General features: G+C 45.0%; 1 protein-coding gene across 3 annotated transcripts in view; it reads right to left on the bottom strand.

Moving 5' to 3' along the window:
- CCT8 (chaperonin containing TCP1 subunit 8) overlaps positions 1–19,331 on the bottom strand; it is a 21,202-nt gene extending 1,871 nt beyond the window's left edge. Inside the window, exons 1-14 of one of the 3 annotated variants that reach the window (XM_075593922.1) lie at positions 19,234–19,331; positions 6,784–6,874; positions 6,571–6,650; positions 6,099–6,248; positions 5,621–5,801; positions 5,463–5,524; positions 5,145–5,282; positions 3,962–4,140; positions 2,782–2,848; positions 1,827–1,914; positions 1,469–1,584; positions 970–1,041; positions 603–767; positions 161–280 (exon numbers count right to left, since the gene is read on the bottom strand). In XM_075593922.1, the coding sequence (XP_075450037.1) occupies positions 161–280; positions 603–767; positions 970–1,041; positions 1,469–1,584; positions 1,827–1,914; positions 2,782–2,848; positions 3,962–4,140; positions 5,145–5,282; positions 5,463–5,524; positions 5,621–5,801; positions 6,099–6,248; positions 6,571–6,648 (1,416 nt within the window). In that variant the 5' untranslated portion in view covers positions 6,649–6,650; positions 6,784–6,874; positions 19,234–19,331. Of the gene's footprint in view, positions 1–160; positions 281–602; positions 768–969; positions 1,042–1,468; positions 1,585–1,826; positions 1,915–2,781; positions 2,849–3,961; positions 4,141–5,144; positions 5,283–5,462; positions 5,525–5,620; positions 5,802–6,098; positions 6,249–6,570; positions 6,651–6,783; positions 6,875–9,108; positions 9,309–19,233 lie in introns of those variants that run through there. The other 2 variants (XM_075593919.1, XM_075593920.1) reach the window with 2 other exon arrangements.
- Between the last annotated feature and the right edge of the window lie 491 nt (positions 19,332–19,822).

Below are 19,822 nucleotides of genomic sequence, written 5' to 3'. Positions count from 1 at the left end.
CATGCGACAAAACAATGGGAATAAGCGTTTCAAACAAAAGTAACATTAGGAAAAGAAATCATACAGGTTCTCCACCATCTTAAAACATATGACTGAGGTTTATGGCACGACAAAAGTGACTCCCTTTTGTCACACTACAATAGTAAAGCAATTCACTTACCTGATCTACTCTAAGTACAGTGACTGCAGCATTCGTCGCCAGCTTGATTCCCCAATGTTTTCCAAGGTAAGTGTCAAACACGCTGCATTCCAGCATATCTTTCACTGCTGCACACTCCGCCTGGAAACAGGTACAACATTGTTCACAAATTAAAACTCTAGGTCACAAACATGCAGCCAGGTGAACCCAAACAGCCATTTAATGTAGGGGGGAGGGATGGGAAACCAACTATTCTCCACAAGCCGCTATGTACTTTAAAGTGATGCTAAGCAGCACTTTGAGCAGGCAGATTCCCCAACAATAGAAAAAGGTACATGTAATTTATTTAACATCAGGTTGCTTTAAAAATATATATAATTCTTAAGTTTATACAAATGAAACTATCTTCAAATAGGAACTCAACAAAGAATTATATAATAAATAGTTATGATGAAATATTTACCTCTATGTCAAATCCCACATTTTTATTGCCTTCGTGATGCATAGCATAAAGTTTGGAGATGACTTCATTAGCTCTTACTCCAGAATTCTCTGCTAACGCTCTTGGAACAGACTCAAATGCTTCAGCAAACTTCTTGATAGCATATTGATCAAGTCCAGGACATGTCTAAGAGAAAATACATTTATGGGATTTAAAAACAAAAATAAAATATGCAAAAGCTTACTTATACACCCAGTGTCTACACATTACATAAAGTTCCCCTCTAATAGACTGAATACACCTCAAAATAGAAAAAAAATGATTACATATTTACTGTTCAATTTGAATGCCATATAAATATATATAAAAAAAAGTGTATCTAATTTACCTCTCCATAAGATGTTATCTGCTTTGCCAACTCAATGTCTGTTGCTCCACCTCCAGGAAGAAGGCGCTTATCCTTAAAATAAAATACAAATAATGATATTCAAGTTGTATATTAAAAAAAAAAAAATGAAATTAAAATAACTTTCTTATATCATTTCCTTTGAAGGCCACCCCCCCTCCAAAAAAAACCCCTTACAAATATGGCTCAGCAATAGCATTCTTAAAATATTCACTAGTAATGTGTTCTTATTCTTGTCACATTCAAGGTCAACTTACCAACTAGATTGTAAGCTCTTCAGAGCAGGGACTCCTCTTCCTAAATGTTAATTTTTAAGTCTGAAGCACTTTTTCCCATGATGTTATTTATGATTTCCACGTGTATCACTACTGTGAAGCGCTATATAAATAGACATACATACTTCCCCCCTAAAAAGAGTAGTAACGTTTTTAGAGGGAATGTGCTGTTCTACAGTTCACAACCCCCCCTCAGTTTTACTTACCCTTGTGAGGACTTTAAAAGTGTTCACTGCATCATCCACAGCCCTTTCCACGTCATCCATGTGGTTGTCTGTAGAACCACGAATAACAATGGAAGCAATGGCCCCATCTTCCTTTTCTACAGAGCGGGGGAAGAAATAAATAAGGCGATGGACATAAGCGAGAACAAAGACACCAACAGGAGAATATTACAATAAGAAATATCTATGCATCTAGCAGCCACCTAAGCGTTCGCTCCTTTACTACTGTGAAGGAGGCAATTAAATACACAGAACAAGTTTATAATAAAATTAAAAAAAACATGGAAGCAACGCAAGTGCCCCCAATTGGTGGGTATTCACTAAATAAATTAAAATTTACCATGTTTGAATACAACTACTTGTGTGTCCCCAACTTCAGACAAATAAACGTTGTCGCAATGACCCATTTCTTCTGGTGTTGGAGCAGTCTGTACAAGAGAAAAAGAAAAGAACAGCTTTTAGACAGGAAAATACAACATAAAATCAACAATGGTGTAGTCAAGGTACCACCATATGTCTAGTTCTAAAGCACCAATTCACTTTTGGATCCTTACTTTAATGGCTGAACCCACTGCCCCGTCTTATCAACCGGAACCTCGAGGCTAATAGATTTTACATCTCCAATGCCCAACACTGCGGTTACAATTACAATACACCCCACACCATATCCAGCACCAATCTTCTTTTCCCAAATGTGTCATTGCCTCAGGAATACTTCCTAGTCCTACGACTAGGGGACAGTCCTGCCCAAGTTCAAGGGAGTAATTCTTGTTCTTTATTAGGAATTATCACAAGTACTAATGAATATAGTGGGTCAGTGGAAGATTATATAGATATATGAACCTCTTATGGCATGTACTTATCTTAAAGATACAATTACATTTTATTGTATGCCGTATCCTCGAAATTCACTACTTTGCAGGTAGTTTTGAAAGACACAATTTTACTATGAAAAATACCTGGAAATGTACTTAAAAACAGTCGTTTTAATTTCACTACTTGGGCAATAGCATTTCATTCTACTAGTGCTTTGATTTTAATACCATGATCCCCTAGTTCAAACTTCATAACATGAACCGTTATGTTCTTGTATCTTATCCTGAAATTAAAAAAACTTCACAGTTGCAGCGAAAATACGGTTCTCAAAACTCTTCCCCATTTTGGATCACATCACTATTGAAACGGTGAACAGGATAGTTATTTATTTACTTGGCGGCCACTTGCCTTTACCCAATTAGAACTGCAGTTTGTGTTAGGTAATCTAAGGCTCCATTCGTCATTTCAACATTACTTACCAATCTTGGAAGGGCTGTTGCACAAACCGTTTTACATAATCTTCTTAGATCCCATTTGGAGTTTAACCTAAGACACCAGAAAAGGAATACGTACAGTCATCTGTGGTTCAAGGCAACAGATTAAATCTCCCCCAAATTAACAAATCCTTAGTTCTCAGACCATTTAATAAAAAAATAAAAAAACCCAGAGGGGGAAAGTCAGCAAGGTATGTTCACTGTTGGGCCATGCTATAGTTAAGGAATGCAAGTTACTTACATTCTAAAAATAATTCCAAATATTGTAAGTAGAGCAGGAAGAGCAATTTTTATAACCATTATGACAAGTAAAACAAGTGTCCGTTTTTAGAATTTATTTTTTGCAACAGAATCGAAACCAGGGTCCCAGATATATACCTCTGTATAGGTCAGTAAAATTAAAGCAAAATCAAGGAGAGTCGCCAGGTTGTCAACAGGAAGCCACAATTCTATCCTCGGGCAACACTGCAGCTTCCTATTGAGTGAGGCTTTAATGGCAGCCATATTTATTCATCAGAAAAACCATGGGGTCCCTGGAGCTAACAATACTGTGGCTCGGCTCTGGGTGGTCCCCTGCTTGGATTGCGTGTTTAAAAAAAAAAAAAAACAAAAAAAAAACAACTCCACTTATAAGTATGTTTAGGGGGGGGGGTTGGGGGTAGGAATTGTGACTATCCGTTTTTCCTGTAATGTATAACCATTAATCAGTTTTCATACTCAAATGCTATAATGTACAAGTGTGTGTGTGTGTGTGTGTGTGTGTGTGTGTGTGTGTGTGTGTGTGTGTATATATATATATATATACACTCTTTGTTAATAAAGTCCATTTCTATTTTTCATTACCTTTTACCTTGACCTCTGGTTAACTGATTATTTAATCACACAAGGGTGATTTGATTGCGGCATCTATTGTGTGTTCCATATATATATATATATATATATGTGTACGTCCTTTCAGGATGTTGCTGTGTGCAAATCAACAAAACTAAAAAAATAATTTAAAAAAAGGGAGGTCGTTTTTGCGCCACTTCCAAAAAACGTATGAATATTCAATGAACACAATACAGCTTTCATCCATTTTTTTTTTTGTAAGTACCCCAATATTTTTAGGTTTTCAAATCAGCAACACTTTACAATTGTAATTTAATTGAAGTCTAATGTTTACCTGACCAGCATCAGATTGTATTTGTTTGCATAGTGGAGGGCCATGTCTGCAACCTTGCCACCTGTAACCACGATGTTGGCCCCGGCGTCGGCAATCGCCTTCACTTGCTCTTCCATGAGATTTTCTTCACCTTTGCTGAAATTCATCAGCTCTTGTGCATTGTTTATTAGCACAGTACCCTGTTAAAAGAGAAACCATAACATTTTCATTTCTGAAAGTTACTTGGTGGAAACCTTTATTTATTTTTGTAACAAATTGACTTTACCATCTTGTCTGCATACTGTGAAATCCTCCATTCATTTCATAAATATTCATGCAAAAACATTTTTTTGCAGGACCTTGCAACATTTAACAGATATATAGAACATGTTAGGGCGCCATGGGCTTTCACTTTGTTGCATCTCTAATATACTGAATGTTGCAATCTGGGGTCAGGGTTTCAAACAGCAACTACAGTTTTAGTAGTACTGCCGTTTTAGAGCAGCAATTCAAAACAATTTTTTTTTTTTTTTTATACCTAGGATTGAAGCAGGGGGTAACCCAGGGCTGAAACTATTACATTTCAACCCCGGAAACCGCTGCTTCCGGAGATACTTTCCTTCGTAGGGGGTCCACACCTCTTTTGTTATGCTGGTTGGGCAATACATTTTTCATTTTTTTACCACCTGTTTTCCATTTTTCTGGGCAGTGCGCTGCTTTTTGCATATTCCTTTTGTAGGGTGTGCCAGTAGCAGCTCCGGCGAGGCTGGCTGGGTTTCAAAGTTTAAAGCTCTTGCATCACGCGAGCAAATAGGAACTTGAGTCTGATGATATCACAGCTTCCTATTGGCCAGCAGGATGCGGGAGCTTTGAAAAGTGGCCAATACGTGAACCCTGCTAGCGGAGAGGCTACTGGAACCTACTACGGAGGTCTGTATCTCGGGTTGCAGGGGGTTCCCAGAGATTAAATTAATGGGTTTCAGCTCTGGGGACCCCTGCTTCAATCCAATGTAAAACAACCCCAAAAACGTAGGCGGCTTAGATTGCCACTTTAAGAAGTTGTGGAAATGTTGCTAACATTCCATTTTTAATGCTCTTTGAATAAATCTCTAACCTCTGGATCAAAACGGACACCTAGATATCGTTCAAGCTGCCATTAGACAGACAAGTTATCCAATGGTTAAACAATAATAACTGCGCCTACCTTAGTTTCGGTTAGCATGCCATCAAAAGGACAAGAGTACACCGCTACTCTACCATCTTTTATAGAAGTCACATCTCCTTCAGTTTCTTTCTTGAAAACCATGCCATGTAACACAGACGATGCACCAATACCAGAGCCCTGCAAAAGAAGCAGATTATTTCATTGTAGCCAAAAACAGATTTCGCTGACAAATTCCTTTCATCACCTTTAGTGTTCATTTTTGGAGGCATTCTTCTCACTGAAAATCAAGCTGCACTTCTGACACAAGTACTTCCCAAAACATATGAAAAAACAAGAATGCTAGAAGTATGTACTTACCACAATTTTGCACACTCTGATGTTGTCAACATTGAAATGACCAGACTCGGGAAGGATAGAAACTAGAAGAACAAAAATTAAAAAAAAGTTATACTGTGTAACCCTGTAAGGAAATAAAAACGTTTATTAAAAGCAATGGACACTAAAAACATCCTTACCACATGCTTCGGCAATAAGCTTAGACAGGAAGCCCTCATTGCCATATTGTTTACTCATAATGGAGGTCTGAAGAAGGGATGCAACTTCTTGCTGATCTCGAAGGTTCTTTGCAGAGCTGCATACCAGGTCAGGGAGTATTTCCATAGCTTTTTTACAAGCTTTTTCATACCCTTCAATCACCTACAAAACAAAAACAGATCTTAATTGAGCAGCATTAGGAGAGAACAAAGATACACACAAACACATGTGTGTTCCATTTACTGACTAGAGGCCAAGAATTACAGCACACTGTATACACGTCTCAACTATGTATGGTAACCTTTTTGTTCTGGTATAAACAGAGAAACTGGAAAGAGTTGTCCAATTCAGATGGACAAATAAAAAAAAATACACAACTAAACCTGGAAAATGAAAAAAAACAAAACAAAAACAAAGACGGGGGGGGGGGGGTCGTCTTGGGGAGAGAGAAAGTCCAACCTCCGATACAGAAAGTCCCATTCGTAAAAGCTCCTCTGCCAGTTCAAGGAGGGCTCCAGCAAAAACCAGGACAAAGTTAGTGCCGTCTCCGACTTCCTGTTCTTGCATGTGCGAAGCCATCACAATCATTTTTGCAGCAGGATGCTGAACCTAACAGGGTACATAATTTTCAAACAATTACTATATTGTAACTAGTTCAACTCTTGCTTATTATGAATAAAAAAAAGGGCCTTAAATTGTAATTTAAAAAAAATCCTATATGAATATGGATTGAGACCCCAACACAATAATGTTAAACAGTATTTTTAAAGGGCAAGCTTTACCTTAGTCCCTGTGTATATATTTGGCTCGATATTCTTTAAAAGAGGGCTAGGATGAAAATAATTCCAGAATAACCTGGCTTGTGGGGTAGTTTATGATAATTTTGTAAGTGATGAAGTGTAGAATAAAGTCTACTATTCGTAACACTTACCTCCAATTCTCTCAAAATGGTGGCTGCATCATTTGTGACAAAGAGTTTCTCCAAATGGTTGATAACCATTTTGTTCATTCCTAAAAAACAGAGGAAATATATACTAACAAAAATAAAATTAAAAAAGGATGAACAATCCAGTGTTCCAAAAATGACAAAAACTAATTTAATCTTGGAACATAATTATTAAACATTCACCAATTTATAACGAACCATTAGGTCCATATGCTGTGCGGGTGGTTTGGGCAAGCTCTTTACAGGCCTGGATGTTACGAAATACAGCTTCTTCTAGTCCAGAATAATGCTGCAAAAGAAAGAAAAGGATGTGAAAAACCATACACAAAGTAGTATATAACTATACAATCATGGTCACCTGCGTAAACAAAATATTTGTCTATAGATATCAGTATCCTCCATGAAACATTTGTGTGTGCATTCCCAATACAAAGTATTACCTTCTCTATTTCTTTGCCAAACATAAAAAAAACAGCATTTTACAATATATTGAAAACAGTACAATTCTTTATGCACAGACCTGAACGGTTCTTACCACCGATTAGGGAAGGCACTGAGGACTCTTGCTGATAGTTTGCCATTTCAAGGACTTCTAAAAAGGGAAGTACCATGGTCCATTAGGGATCAGTGGGAACGGGCCTAAGGAAGGGGTTTCCCTGAAGCGTTGTCCCCTTATTTTTCCTTTTGGTTTAGTCTAACCTCATTTAGCTTTTTTCTCTTTTTTGCCTTTTTCCCCCTCCCAGTTATAATATCCTTTGCTTGTTTTTCTCTACGTCTCTGTTTTTGGCTGTTTGCTTGTTTTATGCACTTGCCCTTTTCCTTTGGGTTTTTGATAGTGTGTGGATTTGCATGTTGTGCATGAATGTAGTTTGTCTCAGTTTTTGGCATTCATTGTTGTGTCTGTTTCCATCTTTGTGACAATTATATGTGGATATGGTTGATACAGATTTTTCTCTCTCAAATAACTATTCTTCAGTGCATTCTCTCTTGCTATTATTGAAATGTGTTGTTTGTGAATGCTGCGGACTCTAGATTATTTTCTACAGTAAGAATTTTGCAGACTCCTTTTTGCCCTCGTGCACCTACGTCTAGTTTTGTAAGATTATTATTAATTTTGTGGTCCTATCTATCACAGTATATAGTACAATTCTTTATTTACATCCCAATTGAAATGATTACTATTGCAAATGAGTGAATCACTTCAGGAAATCAGATTCCTCCAGAATTTGATAGTCAGAGCAGTATAAACAAAATAATTACTGGTAAAAAGGTGCTAGGGGGTCTGTTTTGGGTAAATTTATTACCCTTCAAGTCTCCCAGGACAATAGGAATCTGCAATGTTATCATCTGGACACTATTGATTTTACTGGTGATCTCAGGATCTATTAAACTGCAAAGCCCAAAAAAAGGTACCACATAAAAAAAGGTAGTATTATAAATGTATTTACTATCCAACTAAAACTGGGTGGTCTTTCTGAGCTGAACTACTGATTTCCTATGACTGGGAGCCTCCCGGCTAATAAGCAAAATGCTCTTTATTCATTAGGTTAGTGGTGATAACACAATGTGCAGTCATTCAGCTGCCAAATAGGTACAACACTCCTCGGGTTAACTGAAGGAGGAAGAGGCGGCTACAAAGGACACAATTTGAAACGAAAAATATTCAGTGAAACAAAAAAAACTGCTTGACATTTTATGTCATATGCATTAAATGGTTAAATAAGCAATCTGAATAAATCCATTCAAAATACATATATCAACAGGAACACAATTATACAATGAAAAGGAGCAGAACTGCGGTGTTTCAAACAGTACTGCACGTGTAAAGTGATTATCGAAAATATATACACATCCCATAAGTGAATACAAAAAAGGATCTTTTATCTGGGGGTAGTTTCATAGATTCTCAAGTCTCCCTTATATAAAATAGAATGACAAAGAGAAGGGGCGGGGAGAAGATGGGAGCACATGGTGAAGGAGAAACCGCCTTATAACCGGACAGGAGTCCCGTCACTCCCCATCCTGCCATATCCCGGCCTGTGCCTTCATACACTCGCTGCAGAGAAAAGCACGCTTCAGCAGCGTTACAATAGACACACCGCACACGCCACGCTGGGTTTACAGAGGTAATGGGGGTTGGGTGAGAGCCCCACATAGTGCAGAATCCCGGCCAGGAGACCCCAGTATAACCCGCCAGCGCTACTGCGAGTTACAGATCGGGGGGCCGCCCGCCTGCAGCCAGTGTAACATCCGTGTCAGTCTCCCCTCCCCGGGAGTGTTATGAGGGGATTGTTACAGGCCTCATTACACCCAGACCCGCCCAACCCAGCGGGTCTCTGCCACCTCATGGTAAGGCGGTATAGCGAAAGGCCACGGGTCTTTCATACACGCAACACAAAGGGGGGTGGGGGGGAGAGATCTACACCGCGGCCCGGCGCAACCCGGGCTGGTGTTCTGGAAGCTTCCATGTGCGGCGCATGGCCGCCCGGGTCTCCCTCACCTCCGCCTCTCCCCACCATTTACCTTGGCTCCATCCTTAAGCATCTGGGCGAAGCCCGGGGCCTTGGGTACGTGCAGCGCCATGTGTGCGGGTTGAGGCGGGAGCGCGGAGAGAACTGACGAACCGGCGGTGGCGAGACAGGAGGGAGACTGTGCGTGCGGCTACCCACAACACCCTGCGAGCCAGGCACTACCAGACGATGATCCGAGCGCTGCGGCGGGAGGCGGGGAGGGAAAAGTGAGGCAGAGTGACGATCGTATCTGGTGCGACTGCTGTGCCTGTGTGTGACGCAGTTGGGCCGGTGCGCGCGAGACAGGCAGAGGCGGTCACGTGGGGCGCAGTACAAAGCTGTTACTGTGGGATACAGATGCGCACAAGCAGTCTCCAATACACACTGCATGATGTATGTGCAGGTCACGTTACTAGTAAAACACCCGCATGCCTGGGTCTGTTTGTAGGTAACTGCCTGTCAGTGTCAGTGTTACTGTTAAGCAGGCGCCCAAAGAGTTCAACGGAGTCTCGCTCATCAAAATCAACATCTTGCAACTGAAATGTCTGTTTCTGCGGCCAGATCCCCGCACCCCACTGATTTTGGACTGAACCCATTCAAATCTTTTCTGGTGTGCTTTGAGAATATTGTAAAACTATCATAATGGAGCAGGGCTCTTTACGCCTCGTTTTACAATGACAGTATTGACACTATATTGGTGCTTTAAAATAAAATACCCTTACACTGGAAAAAAACTAGAGAAAGCCCAGGAGACACAGCAATGTGCTTAATTACCATCACTGATCTCTACGGCTGAGCTTATAGTAGCAGAGTCGAGGCATGCGTGCGCATGCCCGTCAAGCCCTCTTCCGTAGTTGGCTATTGCAGTTAGCAAAGTGCCTGAACGCCATGTAGCGCTTTGACGCGGCAGCTATTTGTGGAGGAAAAAAAAGTGTATTTTTCAGGCAGCTGCCGCGTGACGTCCGCGTCACGTGAGCTGGTTCAGCCAACCAGGACGGATCAGCTTCGTGATGCCTCCCCAATCTCCTGCAGCCAAGTTCACAGATCGCTGGGGCTGCAGTAGTGCGCGCGGTCGCGAAGGTAGTATAAGCTCTGCCTTAGTGGAGTTGCTCAGTGAGTAAAGGCTCTAAACAATGATACTGAGTTTGAACCCTGTATCAGTTCCTTGTGACCTTGGGCGAGTCACTTTATCTCCCTGTGCTTTAGGGGAAATCATAGATTATAAACTCATCTGGGCAGTGAGTGTGTCTGTATAAATTCCCGTGCACTATACTGTAATTGTGAAGTGCTTTGTGTCCCATTGGGAGAAAGGCACTATATGAGATAACATTTTCATTATTGATTCTAATGATATACAGCTCAACCCCGTTATAGCGCGGCCCTCGGGGGCCACCCAATCTGACTGCGCTATAACTGTGGTCGCGCTAATTAAAATAAAATGGTCGCCGAGCGCCCGATCGGGAGGAGGGGGGGAAGAGGTGGAGTAGGGCGCCGGCAGCCCTACACGTCCTCCAGCAGCCACCATACTTCCCCCAGCATTCCCCGCACTCCCCTCAGCAGCATGTCTTAGGCTCATCTACTTAATATAGTTGTTATGGAAATCCATTTAGGAAGTACGGGAAGTATACTTTGCATATTCATTAGCAAATCTCCCAGGTATGCTCCTTTTTCAGCACAGGCATCTCTCCATAATTAATTTGGAGGTAGGTTTGAGGGGATATATATACAACTGAAGATACTACTAAATTGGACCTCCACCTCCCCCAAATTTCAGATTCAATATGTGTGGCGGGGGGAGGATTAATCAGGCCCAAAATAAAGGTTATACCCGGCTGATTAATCCTGACCCGCAGTGGGAAGGAAGGGGTTAAACTGATTTGCTATGCATTACTGTGTTTGCCCTGTCCCAGACGTCTTTATCCCCCATTTGGCGTAGGAGAGCCCAACGCTTTCCCTGATTGGAAAAGCGTGGCAAAAGTAAAGGGCTGTCTATGAGATAGAGTAGAGATTACTTGCTGTATAGAAGCCGGCATTTCAATTGGAAATGCTAGCTCTAGAACGAAAGCACCCAGAGACCTGATTTTTGAGGTGCAAGTACAGGAAAGCACCACATACATATAAAAATTACAGTTATAACACAAACGGAACATGTGGTTTTGATAAAGTGTGTAAAGCTGCAGATTTTAAATGTAAGGCAGGATGTATTTTGTAAGTCCGAGCAGGAAGTCCTCAGACATCCAGCTGTGATATGGGTGAATGATCTGGGGGTATTTTTATGACTGAGTTTCAAAAGGGTCTAGCTGATTTAGCACCCCTCAGCCTAAAGGAGTGTCAGAGATGAAGAGACCCAGAGACCCATAATATATACACGGCCGGCACTCTGATGTGAAACAGATGCCAGGCTATTGACACCTCTGGGTCAAAAATCAGACTCCGCGTTGCTAAGGTATGGGTGTATCCCAGGTATGCTAAGTGGCATGGGTGTCAACCTGACCCATGCGCTCTGCCCACCGGACAGCCTTTTTGGCCGGTCTTATGAACTGTGGGCAACCTGGCTATTGGGTTAAATTGTTCCCACAAGGAGATTGGATCCACATGTTAAAGATAGCTTTGGCCAGTCTATAACCGTGGCTCCCGAGGTATCCCCAGTGTGATTCCTGAATTTTGATCCATGATGTAAAGACGCAAGACTTTGTTCCAGCACAGCGGCAACCGGTCACGGAGAGAAGGGGTTAATAACAACGTAACCAAGGATTTGCCCCAAACTTCGGAATTCGTTAGCCCTGGTGACTCTGGAACGAATTCTAACAAAGTTTCACTAAATACTTTGAGGTGGCTGAGATATCAGATCGGCAACTTGCGATCTGGCCACAGAACTTTTCAACCAAGGCTGCATTTATTGCGCTTGCAAGCAAAGGACAATTTATTTTGTTCCCTTATCCCAGTAAGTGTTGTTTTAAGTGTATTCTGCAGATGTCGTGTTTTGTCTATTAAGGAAATAAATCACAATTTATTTAGCAACTTGTTCTGTTCAATCAAGTACCCAGAAATATAAATGTGTTGGTAAAGTTGATGTCCATCGTGACAATATGTAATTCAAATTCTTAATAACCCTACCTGATTTTATCCAATGGCAGGTTCTGAGGTATCCACTAAGATTTCTTTGCACCCAATCCACAGACAGATTTTGGTGTGCGGACCGGATTTGGTCCAAAAAAAACCAGGGGAAATCCTGGAAGAGGATTTTGAACCTGTTCTCCCATCTGTAGATACAAGTACTTTACAGTCAAAATAATAATATTTTTATATTAATATGATTTTACACAAATATTTGTAATGTTATGTAGCTGTTATAAGGACCACTCTAAGATCATACAGATGTTAGGGGATGCAAAAAAAGCTGTGTGTGCTGTGCACGCGCATAGTAAGTGAAACTTCTTTGACTTTTGTCACAGAAATTGTATTTGTGTTGGTGATGTTTTAATTAAAAATCAAAATACAATCTCAATGACAAAACGCAAATAAATTTGACTTAGAATGCGCGTGCTCGGCACACATCCCCTGTATTAGCTATTTGCACTAAGTGTGAATTCCGCGTGTGACAGTGTGCGTGTGACTGAGAGTGTGTGTGTGACTGGGAGTGCGTGTGACTGAGAGTGTGCGTGTGACTGAGAGTGTGCGTGTGACTGAGAGTGTGCGTGTGACTGAGAGTGTGCGTGTGACTGAGAGTGTGCGTGTGACTGAGATTGTGCGTGTGACTGAGCGTGTGCGTGACTGAGCGTGTGCGTTTGACTGTGCGTGTGACTATGCGTGTGCGTGTGACTGCGTGTGCGTCTGACTGTGAGTGTGACTGAGTGTGCGTGTGACTGAGTGTGACTGAGTGTATGTGTGACTGTGAGTGTGCGTGTGAGTGACTGAGTGTGAGTGTGTGTGGGGGTCTGGGGGGGTCAGTGTGTGGGGGTCTGGGCGGGTCAGTCAGTGTGTGTGGGGCTCTGGGGGGGTCAGTGTGTGTGGGAGTCTGGGGGGGTCAGGCAGTATGTGGGGGTCTGGGGGGGTCAGGCAGTGTGTGTGGGGGTCTGGGGGGGTCAGGCAGTGTGTGTGGGGGTCTGTCAATGTGTGTGGGGGTCTGGGGGGTTCAGTCAGTGTGTGTGGGGGTCTGGGGGGTTCAGTCAGTGTGTGTGGGGGTCTGGGGGGTTCAGTCAGTGTGTGTGGGGGTCTGGGGTGGTCAGTCAGTGTGTTTGGGGGTCTGGGGTGTCAGTCAGTGTGTGTGGGGGTCTGGGGGGGTCAGTCAGTGTGTGTGGGGGTCTGGGGGGGTCAGTCAGTGTGTGTGTGTCTCTGGGGGGTCAGTCAGTGTGTGTGGGGGTCTGGGGTGGTCAGTCAGTATGTGTGGGGGTCTGGGGGGGTCAGTCAGTGTGTGTGGGGGTCTGGGGGGGTCAGTCAGTGTGTGTGGGGGTCTGGGGGGGTCAGTCAGTGTGTGTGGGGGTCTGGGGGGCTCTGTCAGTGTGTGGGGGGGTCCGGGGGGGGGGTCAGTCAGTGTGTGGGGGGGTCCGTCAGTGTGTGGGGGGTCCGGGGGGGTCCATCAGTGTGTGGGGGGTCCGGGGGGGGGATCCGCGCGGGTTGCGTCCGGGTTTTTGTACCACCGCTTCCTGGGGGGCCCGCAAACGCCCGCGTCACTGGAGGGCTGAATGGCGCCGCTGCCAGCCGCTTCTGCGCATGCGCGGCATGGCAGCGGTAGTGGAAGTTAGGTGGGCCCATGTGTGGGCTGGGAGGGAGGTCCCATTCGGGTTAGGAAAGGGTGGGGGGGCTGTCCTGGTCGGGCGGTCTCTGCTGTCCCGGGCAGCAGACGGGGAACGGCAACACATGTCAACAGCCGTGGCAGCGGGCGGGGAACGTCGCCGCTGCCAACCGCTTCTGCGCATGCGTGGCTTTCCTCCAGTCCCCATGATTACTGAGCATGCGCGGCTTGGCAGCAGATGTGCGGGGGGAATGGCGGCCGTTAGGAGCGGCGCCGGCGGCTATCGCCGCCGCCGCCGCATATGTCATCAGCCATGTGGGGGGAGCGGGGGCCATTAGGAGCGGCGCCGCCGCATCTGATTTGTGGAGCGGGTGTGATGTCAGTGTTGGGGTCGGGCTGAGCTAGAACACAGCCCGGCCTCAACTGCCAGCACTGACGTCACATCCGTTTCATTTCTGTCTCCACAATTCATTTTTGCCCCAGTTCGAATGAGGCGCCACTAAGGAAGTTTCACTTCAAAAATCTGTTACACTGTACTGTACATTTAGTATATCAATACCTCCAGTCCTGTCCTCTGCCTAAAGAACATTATTAAACAATAACATACACTACAATGTTTAATTGACAATCATTTCTCAACCCCATTCATATGTGAAACACATACTGTACTTTATGTGCATTCCAAGGAGATGCATACGTGCTTTACGTACTGTAAGTGTTACACCATGGAACACGTGTGCGTGTCATGGCTCATTGCACAGTAATCTGTGCATGCGTGTCAGCACACACGTAAAACATTTCCTTTTAGACTTTTTAATCAGAATACACAAAACCCTCCAACTGAACCCCCACCATGGTCCTCCACCATGCTTATTCTAAACTGAGAGATCCGCTCTTGTGCATTGTGGCCATTAAAAACACTATTAACTACATGTGAGGGAGCGAAGGGTTAAATCCACTACCGCAGACCACACCATAGCTCAGTGTTTTTTAACCAGGCTCCTAGGAGCCCTTGGGTTCCCCGGGCATCCCTAACGAGTTCTCTGTAATTTTCAGGTCAGTTTAAAATTGTACCAAATACAGAAGAAATTCAGTTCCTTAACCAAAAAAAAGTTGGAAACCACTGCCCTAGCTGGTAGGCTGCAATTCCTGAGCAGGCCTTTGAAAGGCAGGAAGTTGCTCCTGTTCATTGCTAACTGTTTCAGAACCTGCAGAGACAGGTCAAGAGGCTGCGGGAGCTGCACAGGAGGGTATACCTGGGAGCTGCACAGAAGAGTATACCTGGGAGCTGCACAGAAGAGTATACCTGGGAGCTGCACTGAAGGGTGTGCCTGGGAGCTGCACAGAAGGGTGTGCCTGGGAGATGCACAGAAGGGTGTGCCTGGGAGATGCACAGAAGGGTGTGCCTGGGAGCTGCACTGAAGGGTGTGCCTGGGGGCTGCACAGAAGGGTGTGCCTGGGGGCTGCACAGAAGGGTGTGCCTGGGGGCTGCACAGAAGGGTGTGCCTGGGAGCTGCACAGAAGGGTGTGCCTGGAAGCTGCACAGAAGGGTGTGCCTGGGAGATGCACAGAAGGGTGTGCCTGGGAGATGCACAGAAGGGTGTGCCTGGGGGCTGCACAGAAGGGTGTGCCTGGGGGCTGCACAGAAGGGTGTGTCTGGGAGATGCACAGAAGGGTGTGCCTGGGAGCTGCACAGAAGGGTGTGCCTGGGAGCTGCACAGAAGGGTGTGCCTGGGGGCTGCACAGAAGGGTGCGCCTGGGAGCTGCACAGAAGGGTGTGCCTGGGAGATGCACAGAAGGGTGTGCCTGGGGGCTGCACAGAAGGGTGCGCCTGGGGGCTGCACAGAAGGGTGCGCCTGGGAGCTGCACAGAAGGGTGTGCCTGGGGGCTGCACAGAAGGGTGTGCCTGGGGGCTGCACAGAAGGGTGTGCCTGGGGGCTGCACAGAAGGGTGTGCCTGGGAGCTGCACAGAAGGGTGTGCCTGGGGGCTGCACAGAAGGGTGTGCCTGGGAGATGCACAGAAGGGTGTGCCTGGGAGATGCACAGAAGGGTGTGCCTGGGAGCTGCACAGAAGGGTGTGCCTGGGAGCTGCACAGAAGGGTGTGCCTGGGAGCTGCACAGAAGGGTGTGCCTGGGAGCTGCACAGAAGGGTGTGCCTGGGAGATGCACGGAAGGGTGTGCCTGGGGGCTGCACAGAAGGGTGTGCCTGGGGGCTGCACAGAAGGGTGTGCCTGGGAGATGCACAGAAGGGTGTGCCTGGGGGCTGCACAGAAGGGTGTGCCTGGGAGATGCACAGAAGGGTGTGCCTGGGAGCGGCACGGAAGGGTGTACCTGGGAGCTGTACAGAAGAGTATACCTGGGGGCTGCACAGAAGAGTATACCTGGGGGCTGCACAGAAGGGTGTGCCTGGGGGCTGCACAGAAGGGTGTGCTTGGGGGCTGCACAGAAGGGTGTGCTTGGGGGCTGCACAGAAGGGTGTGCCTGGGAGATGCGTAGCAGGGTGTGCCTGGAAGATGCACAGAAGGGCACACCCTTCTACGGGAGCTGCACAGAAGGGTGCGCCTGGGAGATGCACAGAAGGGTGTGCCTGGGGGCCGCACAGAAGGGTGCGCCTGGGAGCTGCACAGAAGGGTGTGCATGGGGGCTGCACAGAAGGGTGCCTGGGGGCTGCACAGAAGGGTGTGCCTGGGGGCTGCACAGAAGGGTGTGCATGGGGGCTGCACAGAAGGGTGTGCCTGGGGGCTGCACAGAAGGGTGTGCCTGGGGGCTGCACAGAAGGGTGTGCCTGGGAGCTGCACAGAAGGGTGTGCCTGGAAGCTGCACAGAAGGGTGTGCCTGGGAGATGCAGGACCCGGCGGCCGTGAACAAGGTGAGCCACAGGGAATCAACCAAGTAAAATGACCTGCTTATGACTGTTTGATATAGTTTGTAAGGGGCTTAGCCCCCCAACCGGTGGTTCGGCACTAACACCTGTGTTAGTGCTCTCAGATAGGAGCTAGGCATTTTGTTTGATTGTTTTTTAATTTATCCCTTGAAGAATAAAATTACAAACCGTTACTTCCGCTTCCTGCCTTTAATGTGAAAGGAAGGACCCTGCAACATGGCTGAGATGTAACATGTTAAATATCGTTCATGACACAGCAGGTGACTTTAAACTAAAAATGTTAACTCAGACAGTGGGGTGTTGGTGCTTAGCACTAGTTTTTCCCCCCTACGGTTACATTAACCTTATACACAGTCTCTCACTGTCAAATCAAACACCTCTCACCCCTGCTCTGCCATTTCTTGTCACAATACCCCAAAACCCAGACAGATGAATGGGAAATATCTATTAAGTGAGATAAGAAAGTGTTGTGCAGCTTAACTACAAGATACATATCATTCAGAAGTACTTCACCTGTGCATGGAAAAATTATAGGGTTAATATTGATTATTACATGTAATGTATCCCACCCCACATACCTGCATATAGTCACATACTAATTGAAGCATTGTAAAAGTCCTGTTACATGGCCCCAGTCATGTTGCACTCATGTACACTTCCATAACAGGGTATATAAGGCCTCGTTCAGGGTGCAGGCTTCGGAGGGAGGGCGTGCTGCCGTGCGAGCTGCCATGGGACACAAAGTATTCAAATTGAATACTGGCTGTCAGGGTAGCAGCTGCCCTGTCTCCGAAGCCCGGAGTTGACGCTGGCTACAGTTTCAATAAACGAAAAATCGTTTTTTGAAGCTGCAGCAGCGTCTCTGGGACCTCGGCAGCCAATGAAATCATTCTTGAGAATGATTTCATGACTGCAACTTGGATCCCTAAGCTGCCGTCTGTAGCCCCGCCCCCTCCTCAACTCCTGAAAACGTCTGCTGGGGATGAACACACATCGCCCAGCAGACTGCCGCCCTCCCTCCCGAACGCCCTCCCTAACGCCCTCCCTCCAACTCCTGTTTCTGGCACCCTGAACGAGGCCAAAGATGTGCACATGCATTACATCCCTGTGACTTTTTTTCGAGTCCAGAAGTGTCTCAATTCATGGAAGGCGAGTTAAGCTGAAGGGAAGTCCAGTCAAAATCCAAAGCAGTTCAGTCAGTATGCAGAGAAGCCCTATCAAGGCGAAGGGAGGCCAAGTTAAGCTAAAGGGAAGTCCAGTGCAGAGGAAGGAAAGTGCGGTGACATGCCACCAAACACTTTCTACTGTACATTCATCATGACTACCCTTATCTCCCTGAACATGTCATATACACAGACAAGACTGGGGGCACGTGAGATACAGAACTCATAGTAATTATAATCTGTGTTTGTGTGTGGACTACATACTTCTGGCCATTCCCCCCCCAAAAGAAATTCAAAGGGAAGCAGTGTTGGTTTTAATATCCTTTAATGGCATTCACCTGCTGAGTTTGATATTGGAGCATTATAGCTTGTTCTAAGTATCCTTTTGTTTTTCCTTTATTTTATTTTTATTAACACGGTGACCATGCCAGAATTTCATTCGTAGAGTATAATTCAGATAGTTATTACCAGAGATATCTGGTGGAAATTCCCTGACTCGAGTTGATGGACACCACAGTCATTATACCAGAATGTTTGGAATTATTGTGGGTGTTGCAGCAGGCAAAACCGTTGGATCATTGAGTCTTTTACTGAGGTTTGTGTCTTTTCATATGCATTGCTGTTAAATCCTCCTATGTGGGGACGTTCTATAATTCTAAGACACATCTGATCTTTAAAATACTCTTGTATGTTTGTAATTTTAAGCAACAAGGCCAGCTACAGAATTTCCGGACAGGCCACCTCACTATGACTGGATTCAACAGTAATATCATTGATTCCCTTTAAAGGGAATATCTGTGGCAATACCGTTAACGGTCCCAAAAAACTGGGTTTGCTTTTATTGTAAAAAGTAATTAGGACTCCTTGTCCTGTCTCTATATGGAGATTTCCCTTGCTGTAAATTATGCTCCGTATACCAAAATTATTGATTTATTTTTCTTAACAGCACTCTACAGCCTGCAGGCTTCAGAAAGAGTGGACAACACCCTTTTATTAAAAATAAAAAAAATTTTTTTTGTTTTTTTTAAACAAATTAACAATATAGAGCGCAAACTGAAATTCACACAAACATAAGTAAATGACTTATTGCAGCCTAAAAATCGGTCACTGGTACCGTGTGAACAGAGATAAACAAATATTTAAGGTGCAAATACTGTTAGTGTAGTTTTTGATGTGCAGTGCCGGATAAGTGAACTGAAGCACTTACAGCCGGTCTGTTGCAGTCAACTGACCCAACGCAGTGTAGATGATGCTATCCGCAAGCTGAAGTCCTCGAAATGAAACGATGAGAAGAACATAGCATAATACAATTTAATATGCAGTTACAGGACAGGGAAAAGTCGGGAATGCACTCACATTTTCCAAGTCTGTTTAGCGCAATAAGTGTGTTAAGGGCACACTCTAGACTCTCTGGAATACACCAAAAACTGCCGCAGATCTGCCTCCAATGTCTCTCTCCACTTCTTGTGTTGACGATGGCTTTGCCGATGTGGGAACTTATGCGTCTGTGTGCGCACCACAGTACGGTGTCCCAGTGGAGTCAGGATGACTGGCTGGTCTGTACGGTGTCCTCCGGGAAAAAACACAAGTTTTTTTCTGACACACACACGTGCAAACAAGGTGAAGCACAGCAAATAAAGCAGATGCATTTGAATACAGTCTTTCAATACATTTAATACACGAGGACCCGATAAACATTGAATTTAAAGCAGTCTAAACTAGCAGAGATACCCAAAGGTGGACAGTAATGTTCATGCAAAACAGCAGAAATGCCAACACAGTGTAAAACACTTGAGTGTCTCATTTTCTGGAGAGATCTAGTCGATCCAACTTGAGTGCCTCTCCTGCTCACAGCATGGTCTCTTCACCCCCATGTGGCGAGACTGAGAAGGTAGAGGATGAGCACATCGGCAACAAGGTGGCGGACCTAGTGGAATCACAGGAT

Source organism: Ascaphus truei, chromosome 3 (assembly GCF_040206685.1).
Source record: "Ascaphus truei isolate aAscTru1 chromosome 3, aAscTru1.hap1, whole genome shotgun sequence".
Lineage (NCBI taxonomy): Eukaryota > Metazoa > Chordata > Amphibia > Anura > Ascaphidae > Ascaphus > Ascaphus truei.
The sequence above is the reverse complement of the archived record's forward strand: the minus strand, read 5'-3'. Positions and strand labels throughout refer to the sequence as shown.